We start from the raw sequence: 20,461 nt of genomic DNA, 5'->3' as shown, positions 1-20,461 counted from the left end.
GTTGTTTCCAGTCAAGTTAAAGTCCATAAAGTCCATAAAAATTAATCCAAATCCATACAATTCGAGTCAGCTGCATCCCCGAACTATACGTACAATAAAGAAATAAAACAAGTGTAAAAAAGTGCAGGATTAAGGTGAATTTTACGAAAAGTGTTGTTAACAGGGAGGAGCAGCAACAGCATGCATGGGCCAGCATCCCCTCCTCTGTTACTCCTCGTGAAAAAAGAACAAATGCAGCCAGAGAAATACTGCATACACAGGGGAAAACATGCAAACTCTACACAGACAGTCTCTAAGCCTAAGACTTGAACCTCGGACTCAGGAGCTGGGGGTCAGTAGTGCTAACTTAACTGCCTCTGTGCTTCTCCTGATTAATTTAAAAGAATTTAACTTATTTTTGCTACATTTCCACTCAAAATCTCATTATGTTTTATGCATTAATAACAAAGAATCAAAAATTCATGCAATGCAACACAAAACAACATGCAATATTTATATTCAAGTATACATTGTGACAATAAATTCCACCTTAAAATAGGGAGACAATGTATAAAAATGTCTGTCTTTTCTAAACCGCTCATACAATATTTTTGTTAAATCCCTTGAATTAAAGTGAGTGAAAGTCTATACTTCAATCACATAATGATTGCTTTTTTCATATCCAATGTGGTGGTGTACAGAGCCAAAATTAGGAAAATTGTGTCACTGTCCAAATACTTAATAACCTGACTGTATAAAACCTTGCATAGATTCAAGTGTGAATATATGCGCATGCCAAAAACCAGTAAAATGTGTATGCTAAAAAAAATCTTATTTATAAAACCTGATATATGCACGTTTGTACACAATTCACCATTTACAAATCACAATCACCTTTCAAATGTGCAATATATGAACACACTTTGAGCACAGCCCTGAAACATCCATATATGGAGTGCGCTAATCAACCTCATACATATGCTGTCTTGATGCTCCAGATCGTCATTCGCCGGTTGAGCAGTTTTGAGGTGTCAAGACCCCACCACCTGCATTCAGAGTATCTGGCTGTGCTCCCCAACTGATAGCACAAGATCATACATAGCATTATAGTGCCTCTCCTCTGCAATCTGGGGCCCCAAGAAAGGCATAAGGCACCAGCATCTGAGCAGGTAGTCACTATTGCTTTTACAATGAATAGTCCAGGCCATTTGAAAAACTGAGGGTTCAGCCAGTTACCTTACCAGCGAGCCAGCCACCACATAGAGTATCATCATGTCTTCCAAAACTACTCTGCCTCAAAATAAAGGAATCACAGGCTGGCCCAGGCCACTGAGACACAGCTATATCATGGCATTACAGATGACTTCAGCATTAATGGAATGCAACTACTTATGGTTAACAAAAGCAGCTTCATTCTTGCTAGGTGCCTTTATTGCAATATGAATGATAACAATTTCTCGGATTATGTTAGAAGAACCAGACACTGCTGTAAATTGCCTTTTAATGTTGGCAAACATATGTTTAATGTATCTGTACCCACAACATACTGGATGTAGTGCCTCGCCAGTCGGTTATTGGCTTCTAGCACAGCAGACATGATGGAGTGAAGCTTGGCTATGATATTTCTGACTTGTGGGCCAATTCCTTGAGAAGTGACAAGAAGCCGATATAAACTGACGAAAAACCAAAATGTTCTTCAGTGCAAATGTGTTGCATTGTTTCTCTTACAAAGGAACTAAAATGCCGTCTGTAAATCATATTCATAGTTTTTGAGATGCAATATGTTTGTCACTTCAACGCACATTCTAATAATGGCTCGGTGTTATGAATTAATATACATGTGAGTCGTCATTTAGCTGGTTTGGCTGCTTTTCCCTGTATAATCAAGGGTGTCATCAGTTCCTAGTTTTTCCAAAATGTTGTGTAAACATGGGTCCAAGTTGCTATAAATATACACACATTTACCCGTCAAGATAACTTTTATAAAATTCATCCTTTGCATGGGAATTTGTATACATACATTTCAAGTCTCTTTTTGTGCATGTTGAAGCTTTATAAATGAGGCCCCAGGACTTTTAGAGCACAGAAAAAGTACTTGGTCAGGTGATTTATTTAAACAATATTAGTTATACACTAGCATTTGTCAGTCTGAGCATCATGCGGTTCCAAGAACTCCTGTTCTGACCTACTCTAGTTTTATATTGATCTTTCAGTTAATTCTCTGTATTTGCAACATTTTCAGATCTCTTTGAACTCTTTCATAATAAAAAATAGCATTATTCAGTAATGTTGAAATGTCCTCTGTGTAAAGTGTTTAGTAGTAATAACCAAAATGTTTTGTGTGAAATTGAATTTGCTTTGAAACATAAGAGTTTTTCTACTCAAAAACTTTACAAAACAACTTTTGTTTTGCAACAAGTGAAATTTGTTTCATTTGGTTTTTGTATCAGTATGCTGCTGCTGGAGTATGTGAATTTCCCCTTGGGTTTAAAAAAGTATCTATCTATCTATCTATCTATCTATCTATCTATCTATCTATCTATCTATCTATCTATCTATCTATCTATCTATCTATCTATCTATCTATCTATCTATTAGCACTTTTATTTTTTTTATCACATCTGCAACCTTTTTTCCTATGTGCAAAAGCATGACGGTTTATTCCAGTGTAGATTATGGAAGGGGAGCATGGCTGGAGAGCAACTACTATACCTGCAAACACTTTGGCGCTACAAAAATCCATTGACTTGGTTATGTGGCCGTTGGCAAGCCTCCAGAGGGTTCTGGTTTCATTTGGCTTATGGAGTTGGAGAAAGTCAACTCACATGAAATCCATTTTGCTATTATCTATGACCCCAAGTGAATCATATGAGGTGGAACCAGCAGTATAAATGTGCAGGCAGGCAGAACGTGAGAAAGGTTGGAATGAGTGAAGCCATGTGGAAAGTACTATGAAACATTGTGGTGTCGATGGAGCACGGCCGTGACAGGGATGTCTCGTTTCACATTTGTGAAATTGCTTGCAGAACTCATTTTAGGGTCAATTTCATGAACAAATTAGCAAAATGAAGTTCTGCTGTTTAAGTTTCCATTATTCTTTAAGCTCTCTCTCCCTGTAATTTTGTTATATAAAATGGAGGTATTAAATAAATCTTATATAATCACATGTTTATGTTTCTGTGTGGCTCCATGTAAAGAACAACATCTCACATTGGTGAGTGCCTTACATTGTGCTGCCAGGCTCTACTGTCTGAGATCATGTCCAGAGAAAAGTGAGTAGTTCTAAATATAGAGATGAATAATAACAGCATTAACTGTTTATTTTCCTGATCAACTAGCATGTATTCAGAAATACAGAAAAAATAAAAGTAACAGTGACTCCCATAAAGAATACTGTTATCTGTGAGTAATAATGTCATATTTTGGATGTTATGGTTGCATAGTTGCTAGTACTGCAGCCTCATTATTTGAGGAACATGAGGTCAATTCATATTTTGTCTGTTGAGTTTCCTAGTTTTTGTACATGTTTTGAATTTTTTTCTCTAAATTGACTAATTTCTTCCTATATTGCAGAGATGTGAAGATTAAATTCATTGTTGGATTTTGCGCTATATAGTCATCCTATCCAGGGTGCATTTGTGTTTAACACCAGTTGCTGTGAGAATTGAATTCAGGCCCCCATGACACTGTAAAAGAGAATGGTTGAATGATTTTTTTTTTTTTATTATTACAAATAATAGTGATTTTTCCTTTTATTTTTTATAAGCCTGGTACCATTTTTCTTAGCTGCCACCTCCCTGGGCATTACTTACTTGCCCTGCTGTGTTGAAATATGTTAGCTGGTAGAAAATGTTATACAGTCATTAAGAAAAACTGTAAGGTAAATGAGCTGAAACAATCAAGCATTTTTCCTCTCAAACAAAGTCATCAATAACAGACTCCATCGCTAATTTTGACTGCATTGCTGCAGCATTTTCTTTTACAATATGTTGATAATCCCATGCTAATACTACTACTGCCATACCCATTTCCCTGACATTTTACTGTTAATGTGTGTGAATCCTCTTACTAATTATAACTCTTTAAGTGCTACATTCTGGTAAAAATGAATCTAAGCCCCTTTAGTAATGTGCTTAATTTCAGAAATAATATGTGGAATACACTGACAATATTTTTACTTTATTATTCAAAGTCCAATAAGGCTCACACCAGATGTGGCACTGAATCAATACTGCTTTAAATAAATGACAATCCTGTTAATAGTATTTCCCCCCTTGGAATTTCAGGAAATGGTCATATGGAATGTTGTTTCATGATGAAGTTTGTCCCAGAGGAGTCATTGCAGCAGGGCTCAGGGCTCTTCAGGGCTAATTTGTGATCCTGTCAATGTTTTGTTTTTTCACAACACTCAGTCTTGCACTAAACGAATCAGCTATGTTATATAGCCAGTGGACTTAAACAGGGATAGTCAGCCCCACATAGGACTACCCCCTCACTATATTATAGATGGTTGCAAAATATACTGGTGCACTAAAGCTAGAATTGTTTACTTCTCTCGTTTGTACTCATTTTGAATCAGTGGTTATATTAGTATTATTACAAATAGAATTAGTACAGGTTATATGGTTATCCTATTAACATGGGGGTATGCAAACCTAATATTCTATGATACTAGAATGGGAAAAACAGGTTTAAATTTAAACTCATTGATTTTTTTTTGTTTTGTAAACAAAGTATGAAACTTCTGAATGTGTCAAGTAATTATTGGTTCTGCACTTAATATTTCTGCTAATGGCTAATGGCATTAGGTTTATGGCACAATGACTTCTTAAAATGCTTTGCATAGCATGTTCACTTAAGATGCTTTGCCAAGTGTTTACCGCATTACTTTGGAGGTCTTGCCTTTCTTTGGAAGTTGCCCTAAGCCAATTGTCTCCCACGCAATTTGTTAAATTAAACTAGAAGAATAGATTTAATTAACAAGACAGAAGATATAGGCTGAAATCCTGAAGGTTATAATATGCAGGGTTTTTTTTTTGTGCAGTTCATTTAACTGGGCTTTCATCCACTTAAAAAACTTAAAAATTACAATGTTACAGTGGCTTACATTTTTATGTAGCTGATGGACTCACAAATTAGCATCCTATCACCTTAGCCACTAGGCACCACTTATTTCCAGAGCATGTTCTTTTTATGTTACTGCCAATTGTCTCTCTCTGTTTGTGTGTTTCCCAACTCCACCAGTAAAAGAGGTTTGATGGATTTCATGTCTTTCAGCCATTTGTATCAGTATCTGTATCACTGGGTAGTATCCTGTCTGTTATAGTAAAGATTATTGCTCATTACCCTCTCCAATATAGGATCATAATGGATGATTTTTATTAATGAGTATTAATAATAATGAACAAGTGAATTAAATGAGTGCATTTTTAAATAACACAATTTTAAATGTTATTTAGTAAAGGAGTAACAACATTTGTGTTTTCAAGCACATACGTCTGTATCAGTTTAACTGATGGCCTGCCTGTCCTACATGCTATAGTAAAATATGGTATTTACTTTTTATGTATTAGATTTTTAAGCTGATCCTTAAACACACCGCCATAAAAATTCTTTGTTTTCTTTATGTTGTCTGATTAAACCAACTTTGAACCTGCTCACACATTCGCGTTTTTCTTGTTAATGACATGGGCTGAGCCTCCCTCTCCAGGTTTAGAACAGTTAGCAGATGAAACAACATTGTATAGGGAACTGCAATCCACCTGTGGGGACAAAGTCACACTCACATGCCTTTTCAATCAATTAAGCTAACAGGCATATTCACGCAAAGATCTTTCTCTTCAAGAGACATCCCAGTGAGGGTTTTCACTTAGCATCTTTGAAAAGTCCCCTGTTATTCCGAGCTGTGGGATTGCTCTATGGTTCAGAAACACTACTAGGAATAACAGTAAAATAATACAAACATTAGAAGAAACACCTTTATTGAATTGGAGGGAGAGCCTCATTTTAATGAGTTGACAACTAGGCACATACCGTGCTTCTGACTCAGTCAGATATCTTATTACCTCCTTCATTGAGAAGTTCTGAGTATGATTTATTCCTCTATATCTTCAGAGTACAAAAATCTCAAATGGCTATGCATGACTATTATTCATTGACTTAATTTGATCTTTTTTTCTTTCCTTGCAGAGTAAATTCCAGAATTTTTAAGAGAACCAGACCAAACCACCCAGTATTATAAAACTTCAAATGTGTAGAAAAATGAAGACACCAGGAGAGTAACTCGGTGGCAATTTTCTTCTGAGAAACTGGAAAAATACTGCTCACTCCCTCATCTGTCTTGTCTACACTTTGAACAAAGCCTGGATACTTTTATCTTGTCCCCCATCTCTTACAGGGTGGAGATTTAAAATCAACTCTCTTTCTATAATTCACACAAAAGCAGGTGTAGCAGATCTTACTCAGCTATCCAGCAAAAAATCTTTTCATCGGCATCATTTCTTCAACAGCGATGACATAAGAGTACAAAGATTTTACAGTCCTGCTTTTTGGAAGTGAGTTCTTATGATTTGTTGGTGTGGGTTCCTCACTGCTTTGAGTTTAATCAGTTCATGCCATTTCTGACTTTGTTTGCATGTGTTAATTCCGGTATGCTTACAAAACATGTATTTAAGCTATTCATTGTAGGGTCATTGTGGGCTACGTAAGGTATACAAAACTATATTCAGGATGAGATGATCGACTAATGCCCCTGCCATTACTTTTCAGACAGTGAGGGGAGAAGAGCAGGAGATTTGCTGTCCTATCATCTCCTCCATTAGTTTCTGCTGGAGTGCAATGCTCCTCTCTGTCCCTCATCATGTCGGGCGACTGGGAAGATGAGATCTGTAAGAGTGCACTAACACTTGTCCAGGAGCTCTGCTTCAACTCAGGCCTACGTGCCTATGAGGCCAATGAAAGGTGCCAAGATTTCAGCTATCTGCTACGGGACAGGGGGCGAACAAGGCATACAGACACAGGTAAGAAGTCAGCTGTTAATTGTCCAGTGCACTTTGTCTAAAACACAGAAGGGAAGGTGAATGACAAATTCTAGACATAATAACATGAAGATTGTTAATATCCTGGACACATGATGAGGGTGAAGCCTAGAAATGCTGCTGTTTCAAGTGAGCTCAGAAATGGGTCTATGGAAACTATCTTGTGATACAGTGTCAAACAGCACAATATTCTGAAACCCACTTAATACAATTCAGGGTCAGTGTGGTTGTGAGAGCCTATGCTGGCAGCACTGGCTGCAATGTAGGAAACCATCCCTGTACAGGGTGCAAGCCCATTATAGGGGATTCTAATGCTTGCAAAGATCTATGTTAATGAACAAGTGGAGGTGACGGGAGTGGGCTTTTGAAATTAAGCGTACCAAAGTAATAATGTATGAGCCTTGTCTGTAATGTGAAGTCTTTTCTGGAGATTAGTGCAAGGCAAAATTATCTCATACAGTATTACGTTACGTGGGAGGTGGAGACTCTGGGATCCCCATGTGTGTCATTGTGTGACTTCCAGAAAAGCAGAATATCCTGCCCAGCATTTTTTTTCTTTTTTTGAAAGACTTGTATAGACACTGAAGCCGTCGGCACTCGTTAGTCAATACTTTTAAAGTTGTGGTACCACCACCATCTGGCAGTTGGACTCGATCCTCTATTCATAGTAATCACACATCTTTTTTTTCATTGCACCAGAGAAATCTATAATGTGGCAGCTGGTTAGACTGAAGCGGCTGACGGAGTGATGTCAGGAGAATTTTAATAAGACACCCACACACTCTGACACGCACCAGCACTCAAACATACACACACAGCTAATGCATGAAGAACTATCTCTCTTTGTTTCTCTCTTCATATCTCTTTCTCTCTCTATTGCTCTCCCCTTCTTTCCACCACTTCCTGCATGCATCCCTTTCCTCTTCTGCTTTTTTACTCTTCAATGTCATTGTTTTTCAGGACCACCTTTACATCATTCTTTCTCCTTCTGTCTCTTTCTCTTTCCATTTCTTTCTGATTCTGATTTTCCAGCTTGCAGATCAATGGTTGCTCTTTGAGCAGTCTATGTTTTGTACAAACGAGCAGCTTAATAATACACAGACTGTTGAATTATTTACGAGAAACAACAAAACAGTGAAAGACTGGGAGGGGGAGGTGAACAAATCAGTGGACACATTTGTCAATATTCTATATAAAGATAGAGAGAAAGGTAATGGCAGAAGAAGAAAGAAAGGGGTCGAAGACGATCAAGTAAAGTTAAGTAATAGCAGGATAGGGAAAGAAAAAAGGTTTTAATGTAAAAATGGAAGAGATTCAGGCATGGGGATAGAAGAAAAAACACTTATTGCAAAAAGATGGCATAGGATAAAAAGAAGGTTCATATTAAGAAGTAAATGAAAGATTACAGTATGAAGTTTCAATTCATTTTGGGTCTGAGCAGCACTGTTAGAAGTTAACTCAGATTGTAATGCAAGTTTATTTAGCACTGCACTATTGCTTACTCATTGTAACAGTTCCCTATTGAGCTGATGTATTTGGAGTTTAATAATAAAGTATCTATCTATCTATCTATCTATCTATCTATCTATCTATCTATCTATCTATCTATCTATCTATCTGTCTGTCTGTCTGTCTGTCTGTCTGTCTGTCTGTCTGTCTGTCTGTCTGTCTGTCTGTCTGTCTGTCTATATCAGATGATGGGGTCAATTTTACATTGTCGCAAAATTTTTTTTTGTTTGTTTTGGTTTTAATAACAGCTTTTATAGTCTTATTTTCTACTGAGGTTCTAAGATGATTGCACAACTGTTGCAAATGTTTATTCACCATGGATGTGCATACATTTGTGGGTGGACGGCATGTTTACACTGATGTCGGATGTCATAGCAACCATTCATTTTCCTATAAAAAGTGCTGAGAAATGCAGGAATGTTTATGAGAATGTCTGATCTTCTTTATGACATTTTTCTATTGTTCTATTAGGCAAGCTAATTAAACAGAGAGATTCACAGAGTTAGGAAACTGAAGCAACTCTGTACTTATGGCTATTCTTTTATTCTTTTAGGTTCGTCCCAGAGATTGTTAGAAATTTAACATGTCATAATAAAACTTGATTTATCTCTCTGTTGAATCTTGTTGACAGAAGATTTTTAGATAACCCTCTCCTGCTAGAGTTGCAGGTGTGATGGAAAATGCTGTGTTATTGTTTGTTTTATTTTACACTTTTGGTTTTTAGTATTCATTGCCAGGATCTAGTGTGCCTGGATGCATCCCACTCATTTCTCATTTGACTGGTATGTGCCAGCCCCACACCCATCACTTTATTGAGCCCAATTTACAGCCCCATGTGTTCTTTTTTTAGAAAGATCCTGACTGAGTTACATGTGTTAATGTATCACCATGCGCACACAGGCGAACATTACTCTAACACCTGACTCTTGGTATATCTGTACTGGGCTAAATTCTCTTTTATTTAATCAGAATTGTCATTTATGAATTGTTCTTGATCTGAATCCTTCCCTTATGCTGGTTTCCATAGATAACCCTATAAGGAGTACACATGTACTTATTTTTCTTGATCAAGGGTGGGCTGTGGCAAAAAGTTTGTTAATGTCTGCCATGGTGACAACCCTTGTACCCCCTTGTGGACAATAATTTGACAGGAGCTGTCATGTTGCAGAAAGAAGCCTTCTGTACTGTGTTACCAGGAAGGTTTCTTGAGTTGACTGAGTGGCCAGGTGAAAAGGCAGCTGTTGCAACAATGGTCAAAACAAATAGCTAAGAGTGGGTGGAGTTTGGCAACACCATAGAGAATACTTTTGCACAACCTTGAAGAGGTTCTGTCAAACAATTTGATACCCGATAAAGCTTAATGGAACATCAGTTTGGCTTTTCTGAGGGAAGGGAAAAATGGATATTTTACCGGATGTGGAATGAACATTTTGTTGAACTTTTAAACTTGATAGATACACCTTCCTTTTAGTGGAGGCAGTGCCTTATGCATTGTCTACAGTTGGGTCCATCTCTGTGACTGAAATTTCTGAGTAGAGGACATCCGAAGGGAAATCTAGAAAACACTGGATATTATGGTCATGATGCATGGAAAATTGGGAAAATGCCCTGAAACTCATATACTTGACTGGTGTTCCCCATTTTTAAAGGTGGGGGTAGATGGGAGTGTTCCCATTACTGAAGGATTACATTCCTCAGCCTACCTGGAAAAGTTATGCCAGGATACTAGAATGGAGAATTCATTCAATACTTGAACTTCAGGTCCAGGAGGAGAAATGTGAATCAACTCTGCCCATGCACAGGTATTTTATGGGAATTTGCTAATCATATTTAAATGTATTTTTGTTGACTTTGAAAATGCTCATGATTGTGGATTAAATAGTCTCTTGTGGCAGCTTTTTCCATAGTATCTTGTGGCAGGTACTTCCATAATATTAGGTTCTTTGAATGCTGCTACTTGCTATGTGATATTACTTTACATAGAGAGAGTTGTGTTTTTCATATATAGCATTTAACCAGGTTGGTTCGGTGTGTATGTTGGGCTCCTGCTCATAATTTCCATGAGAAGGATATCAAGACACAGCTAAGGGTTGAAAAGTATCGACTCTGAAAACCTAAAAGTTGCACCTATGTAGTTGTCCTCTTGGCCTCACTAGACTATGAACTCCTTCATGCACTGGAATGTTTCATAGCAGAATGTCATGTGGTTTGTATGTGAATTAACATCTTTAAATCTGAGGTCATTGTCCTCTCCTTCAAAAGAGATACTTGTTTTGTTCAGGTGTACAGTGAGAATCTACCACAAGTGGAGCAGTTCAAGTACCTTGCTCACGAATGAAGGTAGTGGTGACCATGAGGCTTTACAATGAATCGGTACGATGACAGCTGCTTTGTGAACGTTATACCAGATTGTTCTAGTGAAGTCCTCGAACTAGGAATTTGATGAGCTTCTGATAATAACTGAAAGAATGAGATTGTAAATTCATGTGACCAAAATAAGGTTTCTTCAGGGGGTTGCTGGATTAACTGTCTATGATAGACTGAGGATCCTGGAGTAGAGAAACTGTTTGTCTGGGTGGAAAGGAGCCAGTTTAGTTAGTTTAACAATGTATTTAGGATGTTCCTGGCACATACCCACACCCCCCGGAGGCTTTAAAGTCAATACCCACTGGAAGAAGACCTGGAGTAGACTCAGGACATACCTGGAATGTCTGGGATTTCATTATGTAGGGATGGAAGAACTTGATGAGGATTGGGTGGCCCAGTTTGCATTGCTCAGCCTGCTGCTCTTATGATACACATAACAGCAAGTTTAAAGAAAGTGAGATGAATAAGCTTGCTTGTAATTTATAGCTGTCACCTGGCACCACATTTGCTTTTTGTCTAGGCTCACAACAGAGAGAAGTACCAGTGTCATTAGTATGAACTCAGAATTAAACATGCACCATGCCTGCATGTGGCTGTACTGCAGTCAGCTCACCTGGCTGAGCATCTTTGTCTAGGTATTGTTTAAACACTCTGGGAAAGGCTGAGAGTTCAATTGGCCATGGGCTGATCATGGGAATTTGTTTCTTATTCAGGGTTTGTGTAGTACTGGAGATTTTGGTTTACCCTCCCTCATTTTTACTGATATTATGCTGTAAGTATGGATGAGCCTATGGTGTCCTGGATAATGTACTATCGGTCAGACAGACTGCAGTTTGTGAGGCTCAAGGACTGTGTTTCTGATACAGATGGGAGCAATGGAGCACCACAAGGAACAGCCCTGTCTCCTTTTCTTTTCACTCTGTACACCTCCAAATACAAATATAACACCAGGTCATATCACTTGCAGAAATTCTAAGATGATTCTGCACTTATGGGGTGTATTGATAAAGGGGATGAGACAGAGTGTAGGAGTCAGGTGGAGAACTTTATTTCTTGGCGCAAAGAGAATTGTCTGTACCTTAACATCAGCAAAACCAAGGAACTTGTTATTGACTTTTTCCACAGTAAAGAGCCTCTATGTCTGATCAGTATTCAAGGAGTGGATGTAGAAGTGGTCCACTCCTACAAGTACTTAAGGGTTCACATTTATGACAGGGTGGACTGGTCTCAGAACACAAACGAACTATATAAGAAGGGGCAGAACAGGCTCTTTTTCCTTAGGAGACTGTGTTTCTTTAATGTGGGAAGTGACATCCTTCACATCTTCTATAACTTTGTGATGGCCAGTGCGATTTTCTGAACAGTGGTGTGCTGGGCTGGTAACATCACTTCAAGAGAGGCCCAACGAATCAACAAGCTATTTAAAAGGGCAAGCTCAGTTATAAAATGCACTCTAGACCCCCAGAGGTAGTACCAAAGGAGTGAATTTAAGAAAAACTGAATGTTGTTATGGATAATTCTGCACATCCTCTCTCTGACACACTAAAACTGAGTACTTTCAACCAATTAATTATTCAACAGAAGTGTGTCAAGAAACGCTATCGGAGCTCCTTCATACCAACAACAGGACACCTGCAACAGGACACCTACTAGGGTGTTGTACCGTGTTAGCCATTATGAATGTAGTGAAAAGTTAAGCAAAATGACACCTTTTATTGGCTAACTAAAAAGATTACAATATGCAAGCTTTCGAGGCAACTCAGGCCCATTCTTCAGGCAAGTGTAAAAGGTGTCATTTTGCTTGACTTTTCACTACAAATAACTTGCAAAATACTTCTCCCAAGTTGTGCAATCACAAATGTTCCTTTTCTCTCTTCTCTTTCTCTCTCTCTTTCTTTGTTTTCTTTCTCCACTGCTACCAGGTGAGTTTTGTCCTGCTCCTCTCCTGACTCCAACACACCTGGATGAAGTCAAGTGACTTCCTTTATGCTAGAAGCACTTCTGGGTCAGGTGTAAGTTCCTTAAAGTAGGGACGGTCTATCCCTGCAGGTCCACCTGGCTGCACCCATGGAGCCCAGCAGGACTATTCAACAGGACAGCAAGTCCCTGGTAGCCCTGCGGGTATCCGTGCAGACACTGTAACCCAGACAGACTTCCATTTATTTTATTGGGGGAGATAATAATCCATATGATTGATATTCCCCAGTCCTTCTGTTAAACTGCCCTCCGATCGAGTAAAGATGCTTAAACCATCCCAGTTGGAACACCAGTCCATACCTGGTGTCCATGACAGTATATAGAGACAAATTTAATGGAGCAAAAAAAGAAAGAAAGATATGTAGGTTGGTCAATATATTAATTTTTTCATCTGTCCATTTTTAGTACGTTCTTCAGTCAGTCCTGCTTGTCCATTGTGTTTTTCTGGTGACATACAGAATTATCTGAGTTTTCTTATTTTTTATAAAATTATTACATAGATCATTGTCAGTCTTTGCCAAAAGTAAGGAGAATAAGGGACTCCATTGTGACCTGAATCTGCCATGTTTATATCAGGCTATTATGAAAACAGAATAACCAAGACAGATAATTTTCCCAAAGCTGTACTTCAGAAAAAGATAAAAAGATGTTTGATTCTATGTATGTTTTCATTGTAAAATAATAAAGGGAGCTATTCAGTTTTACATATTTTCTGTGTACTCTTTCTCTTTAAGGTCTTGTTCACAGAAGATAACACAGGTAATCCACAGCACATGTGTAAAATCAATTATATTCTCTGGCCCCAGTTTATATCAGCATGGAGGAGAGCAGTGTGTTTGTTAAAAAATGTAACATGCTTCTTATTTTCCTCATATAGACATATGAAAACTCATCATACACATTAGCGTTTTTTTTTCCCACAAGGAAAATATACAATTCAAGAAGCCCCATACCCAAACCCAACTGTTCCGTACTAAATATTCTTTCCTGTTTCCTGCAGATGAGGCTGAGTGCATGCAGGCTTCAAGTGCTGTGTAGTTGTGTACCTAATATCATCTCTGTTAGGACTGCAGTTATCATTATTGCCATCATAATTGGCAAAGTGGGCATCAACCAACGAGAATATCTACAACACATGTCACACAGCTCAACAAAATATTTGCCCATTATAGGACATAATTCTAGCTAGCTAGCAAGATAGATAGATAGATAGATAGATAGATAGATAGATAGATAGATAGATAGATAGATAGATAGATAGATAGATAGATAGATAGATAGATAGATAGATAGATAGATACTTTATTAATCCCAAGGGGAAATTCACATACTCCAGCAGCAGCATACTGATACAAAAAAAAAACAATATTAAATTAAAAAGTAATAAAAATGCAGGTAAAAACAGACGATAACTTTGAATAATGTTAACGTTTACCGACCCCCCCCTGCCCGGGTGGAATTGAAGAGTCGTATAGTTTGGGGCAGGAACGATCTCCTCAGTCTGTCAGTGGAGCAGGACAGTGACAGCAGTGTGTCGCTGAAACTGCTCCTCTGTCTGGAGATGACACTGTTTAGTGGATGCAGTGGATTCTCCATAATTGATAGGAGCCTGCTGAGCGCCCGTTGCTCTGCCACGGATGTCAAACTGTCCAGCTTAATGCGTACAATAGAGCCTGCCTTCCTCACCAGTTTGTTCAGGCGTGAGATGTCCTTCTTCTTAATGCTGCCACCCCAGCACACCACCGCGTAGAAGAGGGCGCTCGCCACAACCATCTGATAGAACATCTGCAGCATCTTATTGCAGATGTTGAAGGACACCAGTCTTCTAAAGAAGTATAGCCGGCTCTGTCCTCTCTTGCACAGAGAATCAGTATTGGCAGTCCAGTCCAATTTATCATCCAGCTGCACTCCCAGGTATTTATAAGTCTGTACCCTCTGCACACAGTCACCTCTGATGATCACGGGGTCCAGGAGGGGCCTGGGCCTCCTAAAATCCACCACCAGCTCCTTGGTTTTTGCTGGTGTTCAGGTGTAGGTGGTTTGAGTCGCACCACTTAACAAAGTCCTTGTTGAGGTTCCTATACTCCTCTTTCTGTCCACTCCTGATGCAGCCCATGATAGCAGTGTCGTCAGCGAACCTTTGCACATGTCAGGACTCCGAGTTGTATTGGAAGTCCGATGTATATAAGCTGAACAGGACTGGAGAAAGTACAGTCCCCTGCGGTGCTCCTGTGTTGCTGACCACAATGTCAGACCTGCAGTTCCTGAGACACACATAGTGACTTCTTTTCACTAGAGAACTTTACTTCATCATAAAACAATAGGCAAACACATATGGATTTCACGAATGAGAAAGTATGAACCTGTGTCTATTAATACATGTTAAGTCCAAGGAGGTTATGCACAAGCTTTATAACACACTGATGAAGCCTCATCTGGAGTACTGTGTACAGTTTTGGTCTCCAGGCTACACAAAGGACAAAGCAGTGCCAGAAAAAGTCAAGAGAAAGCAATTAGGCTGATTCCAAGGCTACAGGGGATGAATTATGAGGAACGATTAAAAAAGATAACCCTTTTCAGTTTAAGCAAAAGAAGATTAAGAGGAGACATGATTAAAGTGTTTAAACTTATGAAGGGAATTAGTACAGTGGACCAAGACTGTTAACTTTAAAATGAGTTCATAAAGAAGACAGCAACACATTTGTTAAAGGTAAATTTTGCACAAACATTAGGACGTTTTTCTTTACACAGAGAACCATAGACACATGGAATAAGCTATCAACTAGTGTGGTAGATAGTAGGACTTTAGGGACTTTTAAAACTAGGCTTGATGCTATTTAGAAGAAGTAAGTGGATAGGACTACTGAGCTTTGCTGGGCTAAATGGCCTGTTTTCATCTAGATTGTTCTAATGTTAAAAACACTTCAGTGTAAAAAAAGCAACAAGCAAATGCACCTATTATTGCATCTCTGTTGTAATAAGGATGAATGGAGTCACAAAAAGGTCAGAAAAATAAACATGTCTTTAAAGACTGGAGTCCAACACAGAACTGACTAACAGGTTGAAAAGCTGATCTATAAATGTGGCTGGACGGAGGAAGAGGTGGAGTCAGGGAGGCCGGAACAGGAACTGACGTGGAAGGAAAACTGGTTCTGGGTACTGAATATGATGTCGGAAAGTCAAAGAGTGCCAGAAGTGATGTCAACAGTGGCTAGACTGGTGGTGACGTCATTGGGAGGTCTGGTTCTTTGGTTTGTCTGCAGAGAGACAAAAGGAGAAAGGATCAGATGACAGCTCCAACCCCTGGTCTAACTGAGAAATAGCATTATTTGAGCCTGTAAACCATCTCCTATGTGTATGTGTGTGACACTATTTCCACAGGTATAAATCAAACCCAAAAAATAGTAGTTGACACTGATAATATTAAACTTATACAACTCTAGAGTTGAGGTTTAACTAATAACTATATTTAACTTAGTTAATTTAGTTTGTTTCAGTTGCAGAATAAATATTTTTCCTCTGTTCGTTAAATGTGACAGTGAATATATTGGAATATAAAGTAAGTGTGGTTTACAGTAAATTTTATTTACTTCAGTATTGTCCATAATAGACTCAGTTTGTATATTTGCATTTCTAATGCTTTACTACATTTTAGGGTGTACAGACTTTAAATGTACTTGCAAACAGATGCCTTTTCAAGAAATACACAAATATTTTGTGAGAGAAGCATTTGCAAAAGACTTAGTTCTGTTAATATTTAAGTGATGCATACACATTCGAAATTATATATTTCATGTTTATACATTTTTTATATTAATTAAAGACTTTTTGTTACAGTAGTTTCCTCACTATTCATTCTGAACTTAGCATGCCATCTAGTGGGCTTTTCATGAAACAATTTTTGTAACTGAATTGTTAGTGCTACCTTACAATTGTTTGTCAGAACTCAAATAGTATTTGTTTTAGACCACACCATCATATTTAAAGTGGATATCAGCATAAGAATTAATAAGAATATTTTGGATGAGTTGGTTCATTACTGGGCGGCACGGTGGCGCAGTGGGTAGCGCTGCTGCCTCGCAGTTGGGAGTTCTGGGGACCTGGGTTCGATTCCCGGGTCCTCCCTGCGTGGAGTTTGCATGTTCTCCCCGTGTCTGCGTGGGTTTCCTCCGGGCGCTCCGGTTTCCTCCCACAGTCCAAAGACATGCAGGTTAGGTGGATTGGCGATTCTAAATTGGCCCTAGTGTGTGCTTGGTGTGTTTGTGTGTGTCCTGCGGTGGGTTGGCACCCTGCCCAGGATTGTTTCCTGCCTTGTGCCCTGTGTTGGCTGGGATTGGCTCCAGCAGACCCCCGTGACCCTGTGTTCGGATTCAGCGGGTTGGAAAATGGATGGATGGATGGTTCATTACTAGCCTAATTTTGAACAGTTATTCACCGATTCACAGATGTATATCCTTTTTTCTATCAAAAGATCATAAAAAAGCTTAGATATGTCTTCTCTGTTGTGCATATTTACAAACTGCATGGCATTAATCCACACATACCCGAGTGTTTAATGTAATACATAGATAAACTGAATTACCACTTTATTAGGTCCACTTGTCATTCTTATTTAATTGGCTGCTCAAATGTCACAATAAGCATGCACCAAAAATCCATAAATACGTTTAATTATGTCCAACAAATGTATTTCTGGCCACTCTAGTTATATTACAATTGGAAGATACAGCACAAATAATACACCATGCAGTAAAAACAAATTCTAACAAGCCCTAACAGTAACATGAGGGCAAAACCTTCAGTAAATGGTAGCCATGAGACAATGTCCACCTAACTCTGCACAGTTAGTCTGAGCACATGCCTATTTAAACTAACGATGATGAAACAAGCAAGAAAATCAAAAACAACAACACATGTTCAAAACACAAAGTAGCAACGCAAAAGCTTTAAAAAAACAAAAAGAAGCTACTATAAATTTGCAAGGAAAAACAAATGTTGTTTGGCTTGGCAAAGTTAACTGATTCTTTTAATTGTGATTCTTTTAATTGTGTCCACAGCCCTCTATTTTTAGAGGAAAATGTTCTCATAGAGACTACACCTTATTTGCCTTATGATCAACAATAAAATTGCAGCCATCTTGAATTATGGAAAATAACACATTGCCAATCCTGGATTTTCCTTCTTCACTGCACTTTCTCAACAAGCAGGGGAGTAATATGTTTTGGTTAGAAACTGGGCCATAAATGCCCCCTGGGTCTAGAAGGAGGTCCACTCCATATCCCATATGTACAGGACCTCTCCAGTGGGACTTGGCTTATCCTGTGCCAACCTGACTATGTTCTTGCCTCTGGCAAATTTTTGCAAGCTGGGTACCCTCTTACAAACCATCTGTCCTTAGGCTATACTGCTACCCCTTGACCAAATCTGCAAAATGCAGATAGGAAAATGAGTGTAAATCTTTTGGTTAATATAAAGTATGCTGCTAGCAAATTTAACTCTTGTATGTAGAGTGTAAACAACTCACCTTGCATATGTCTGTTGGGCTTGACTGTCAAGGAAGACTTAGAAGGTGTGCATGACTTTTCCGCCATTAAATACTGCTTAGATCTACCACTGCTACTGGTGTGAAACTGGCTTTAATGAATTTCTGTAGCTGAGGTCAGTGAAGTGAGAAGACACTCACCACATTGCAAGGGGCTAACAAAATATTACAAGCAAATGATTTTTCTTAAACCACCTGCGGTAGAGCAATGCCTCAATAATATAAAGTGCGGTGAAGCCAAGGGTTGAATATTTATAACTACATCACAGAACAACTATCAATTATTCATTGAGCAAATTCAATGTACACTGCAAGCGATACACCTTCTTTTCATCTGCGGCTTGATGATTGAGTAACTCCCAGTCTACCCATTATATCAGTATGGTTAACAGAAAATTATAAACAACTCTAGTTTTTCTTTTTGTGGGTTTCAGGCTTCTGATCTGCACCACACATTCTGTACTAAATCAACCCTTTTTCCTCTTATTTAGGGGGCTAAAGACCTGGACTCTAAACTCTATGGTTGTTGGTTCAATTCATGCTTTGACCCACAGTGGAACCCCATATCACTTAACAAGATTGTACTCCAGCCTGAAAACAAATAGCTGAAGACAGCTGTGCTGTGCACCTGTAGTTAAAAAAGTGACAGAGGATCATGCTATGGAATGGTGTTAAATAAAGTAAAAGTTGTTTTTATCTCTGTAACTTGTAAAGTCTGATTCCACTCCTTTGGTCTTCACATTTATTACATGTTTTTTCCATAAATGTATATTGAGTAAGGTCTCAGTCTTCATTGTCCTTCAGACATTTTGAACATCATCAAATGCAAAGTATAGTGATTTTTACTTTCTCGTATACGAGGTATAAGGAAAGTATTGTAATCGTCCAAAGATTTGATGTCGAGATTTTGATGAATCCCAATGTTTTAGACCTCCCTGACTTTCTCATATATGAAGTATAGGGAAAGTATTGGAATCCGCCTAAAATTCCATTTAGAGATTTTGATAAATCTCTATGTTTTATACCTCCCTGAGTCAGAAAATACCATTTTTGGAATTATGTCTGTGTGCTTGTGTGAGTGTATGTAAACATAATAACCTGAGTACATTTTCATTTATGTCAATCAAATTTTGCATATAAGAATTAGGTACAAAACATAGATTTCTATCAACTTTTGGGCAATTTCCGTTAACTGGAAGTGGTACTTTACCTTTTATTCATGCAGCTGCAGAATCCAATTTATTCAACTTTACTTTTATAATATTGTTCAATATATTAATAATTTGATTTGATTTGTTGTTGGTGCATTTTTAATGTACATAATATAAAAATATAATCAATGTCTTGCAGTTTACTCCTCAAATATCCATTCCCATATCTAAACATACAATTAAGTCTAGGTGAGACCACTCTTAATTTTTAATTTTCCTAATAGTGCATGAGCAATGTGCCCAGCACACATTTTGGATGAGTTGCTGTTTAGACATTTGTGTGCTCTTTTTTCATCCATCCATCCATTATCCAACCCGCTATATCCTAACTACAGGGTCACGGGGGTTCTGCTGGAGCCAATCCCAGCCAACACAGGGCACATTATTTTGATTTTCACTTTTTGGTCCACAGATCCATGCTGAGCATCATCGAGGTGATGTCTTGTTTGCAGCCATTGGAATATCTCTGTTGTACATATTAGCATTTACCCTCCATTCAATTGTTCATTTCTCTTTCAGCTCAGCAGTGTGCTTCTTTCATTATTTATGCAAGCCAGCTGCACTATTGTAATCCTGACATATTTTTCTAGTCTCTCTCTTTCTAAATTATTTTTTTTGTAATTGGATTTCATTCTTCTCATTTTTATTTCCTTTTTTGTTAGTCAATATTATCATGCTTTTATTCTTGGGGTGTCTAATACTAAATTTGGGATCAAAGCTCAAGAGAAAAGATCTGGATTCTGTTATGAGAAAAATTCCAGGATGGGGTTTGCACAAAGTCTTCAGAGATTAATAATCACATATCCTAGAATTTGTCTTGACATAAATAAAGTTAGGAG

The 20,461-nt window shown here is 38.2% G+C and overlaps 1 protein-coding gene across 4 annotated transcripts in view; it reads left to right on the top strand.

The window, feature by feature from the left end:
* The window catches only part of syt3 (synaptotagmin III), a 151,814-nt gene that overhangs the window by 93,395 nt on the left and 37,958 nt on the right, over positions 1–20,461 (top strand). For all 4 annotated transcript variants that reach the window (XM_051933709.1, XM_051933708.1, XM_051933707.1 and 1 more), the window contains 2 exons: positions 6,169–6,533; positions 6,748–6,998. In XM_051933709.1, the coding sequence (XP_051789669.1) occupies positions 6,839–6,998 (160 nt within the window). In that variant the 5' untranslated portion in view covers positions 6,169–6,533; positions 6,748–6,838. The remainder of the gene's footprint in view (positions 1–6,168; positions 6,534–6,747; positions 6,999–20,461) is intronic.

This window comes from Erpetoichthys calabaricus, chromosome 11 (assembly GCF_900747795.2).
Source record: "Erpetoichthys calabaricus chromosome 11, fErpCal1.3, whole genome shotgun sequence".
NCBI lineage: Eukaryota > Metazoa > Chordata > Cladistia > Polypteriformes > Polypteridae > Erpetoichthys > Erpetoichthys calabaricus.
The sequence above is the reverse complement of the archived record's forward strand: the minus strand, read 5'-3'. Positions and strand labels throughout refer to the sequence as shown.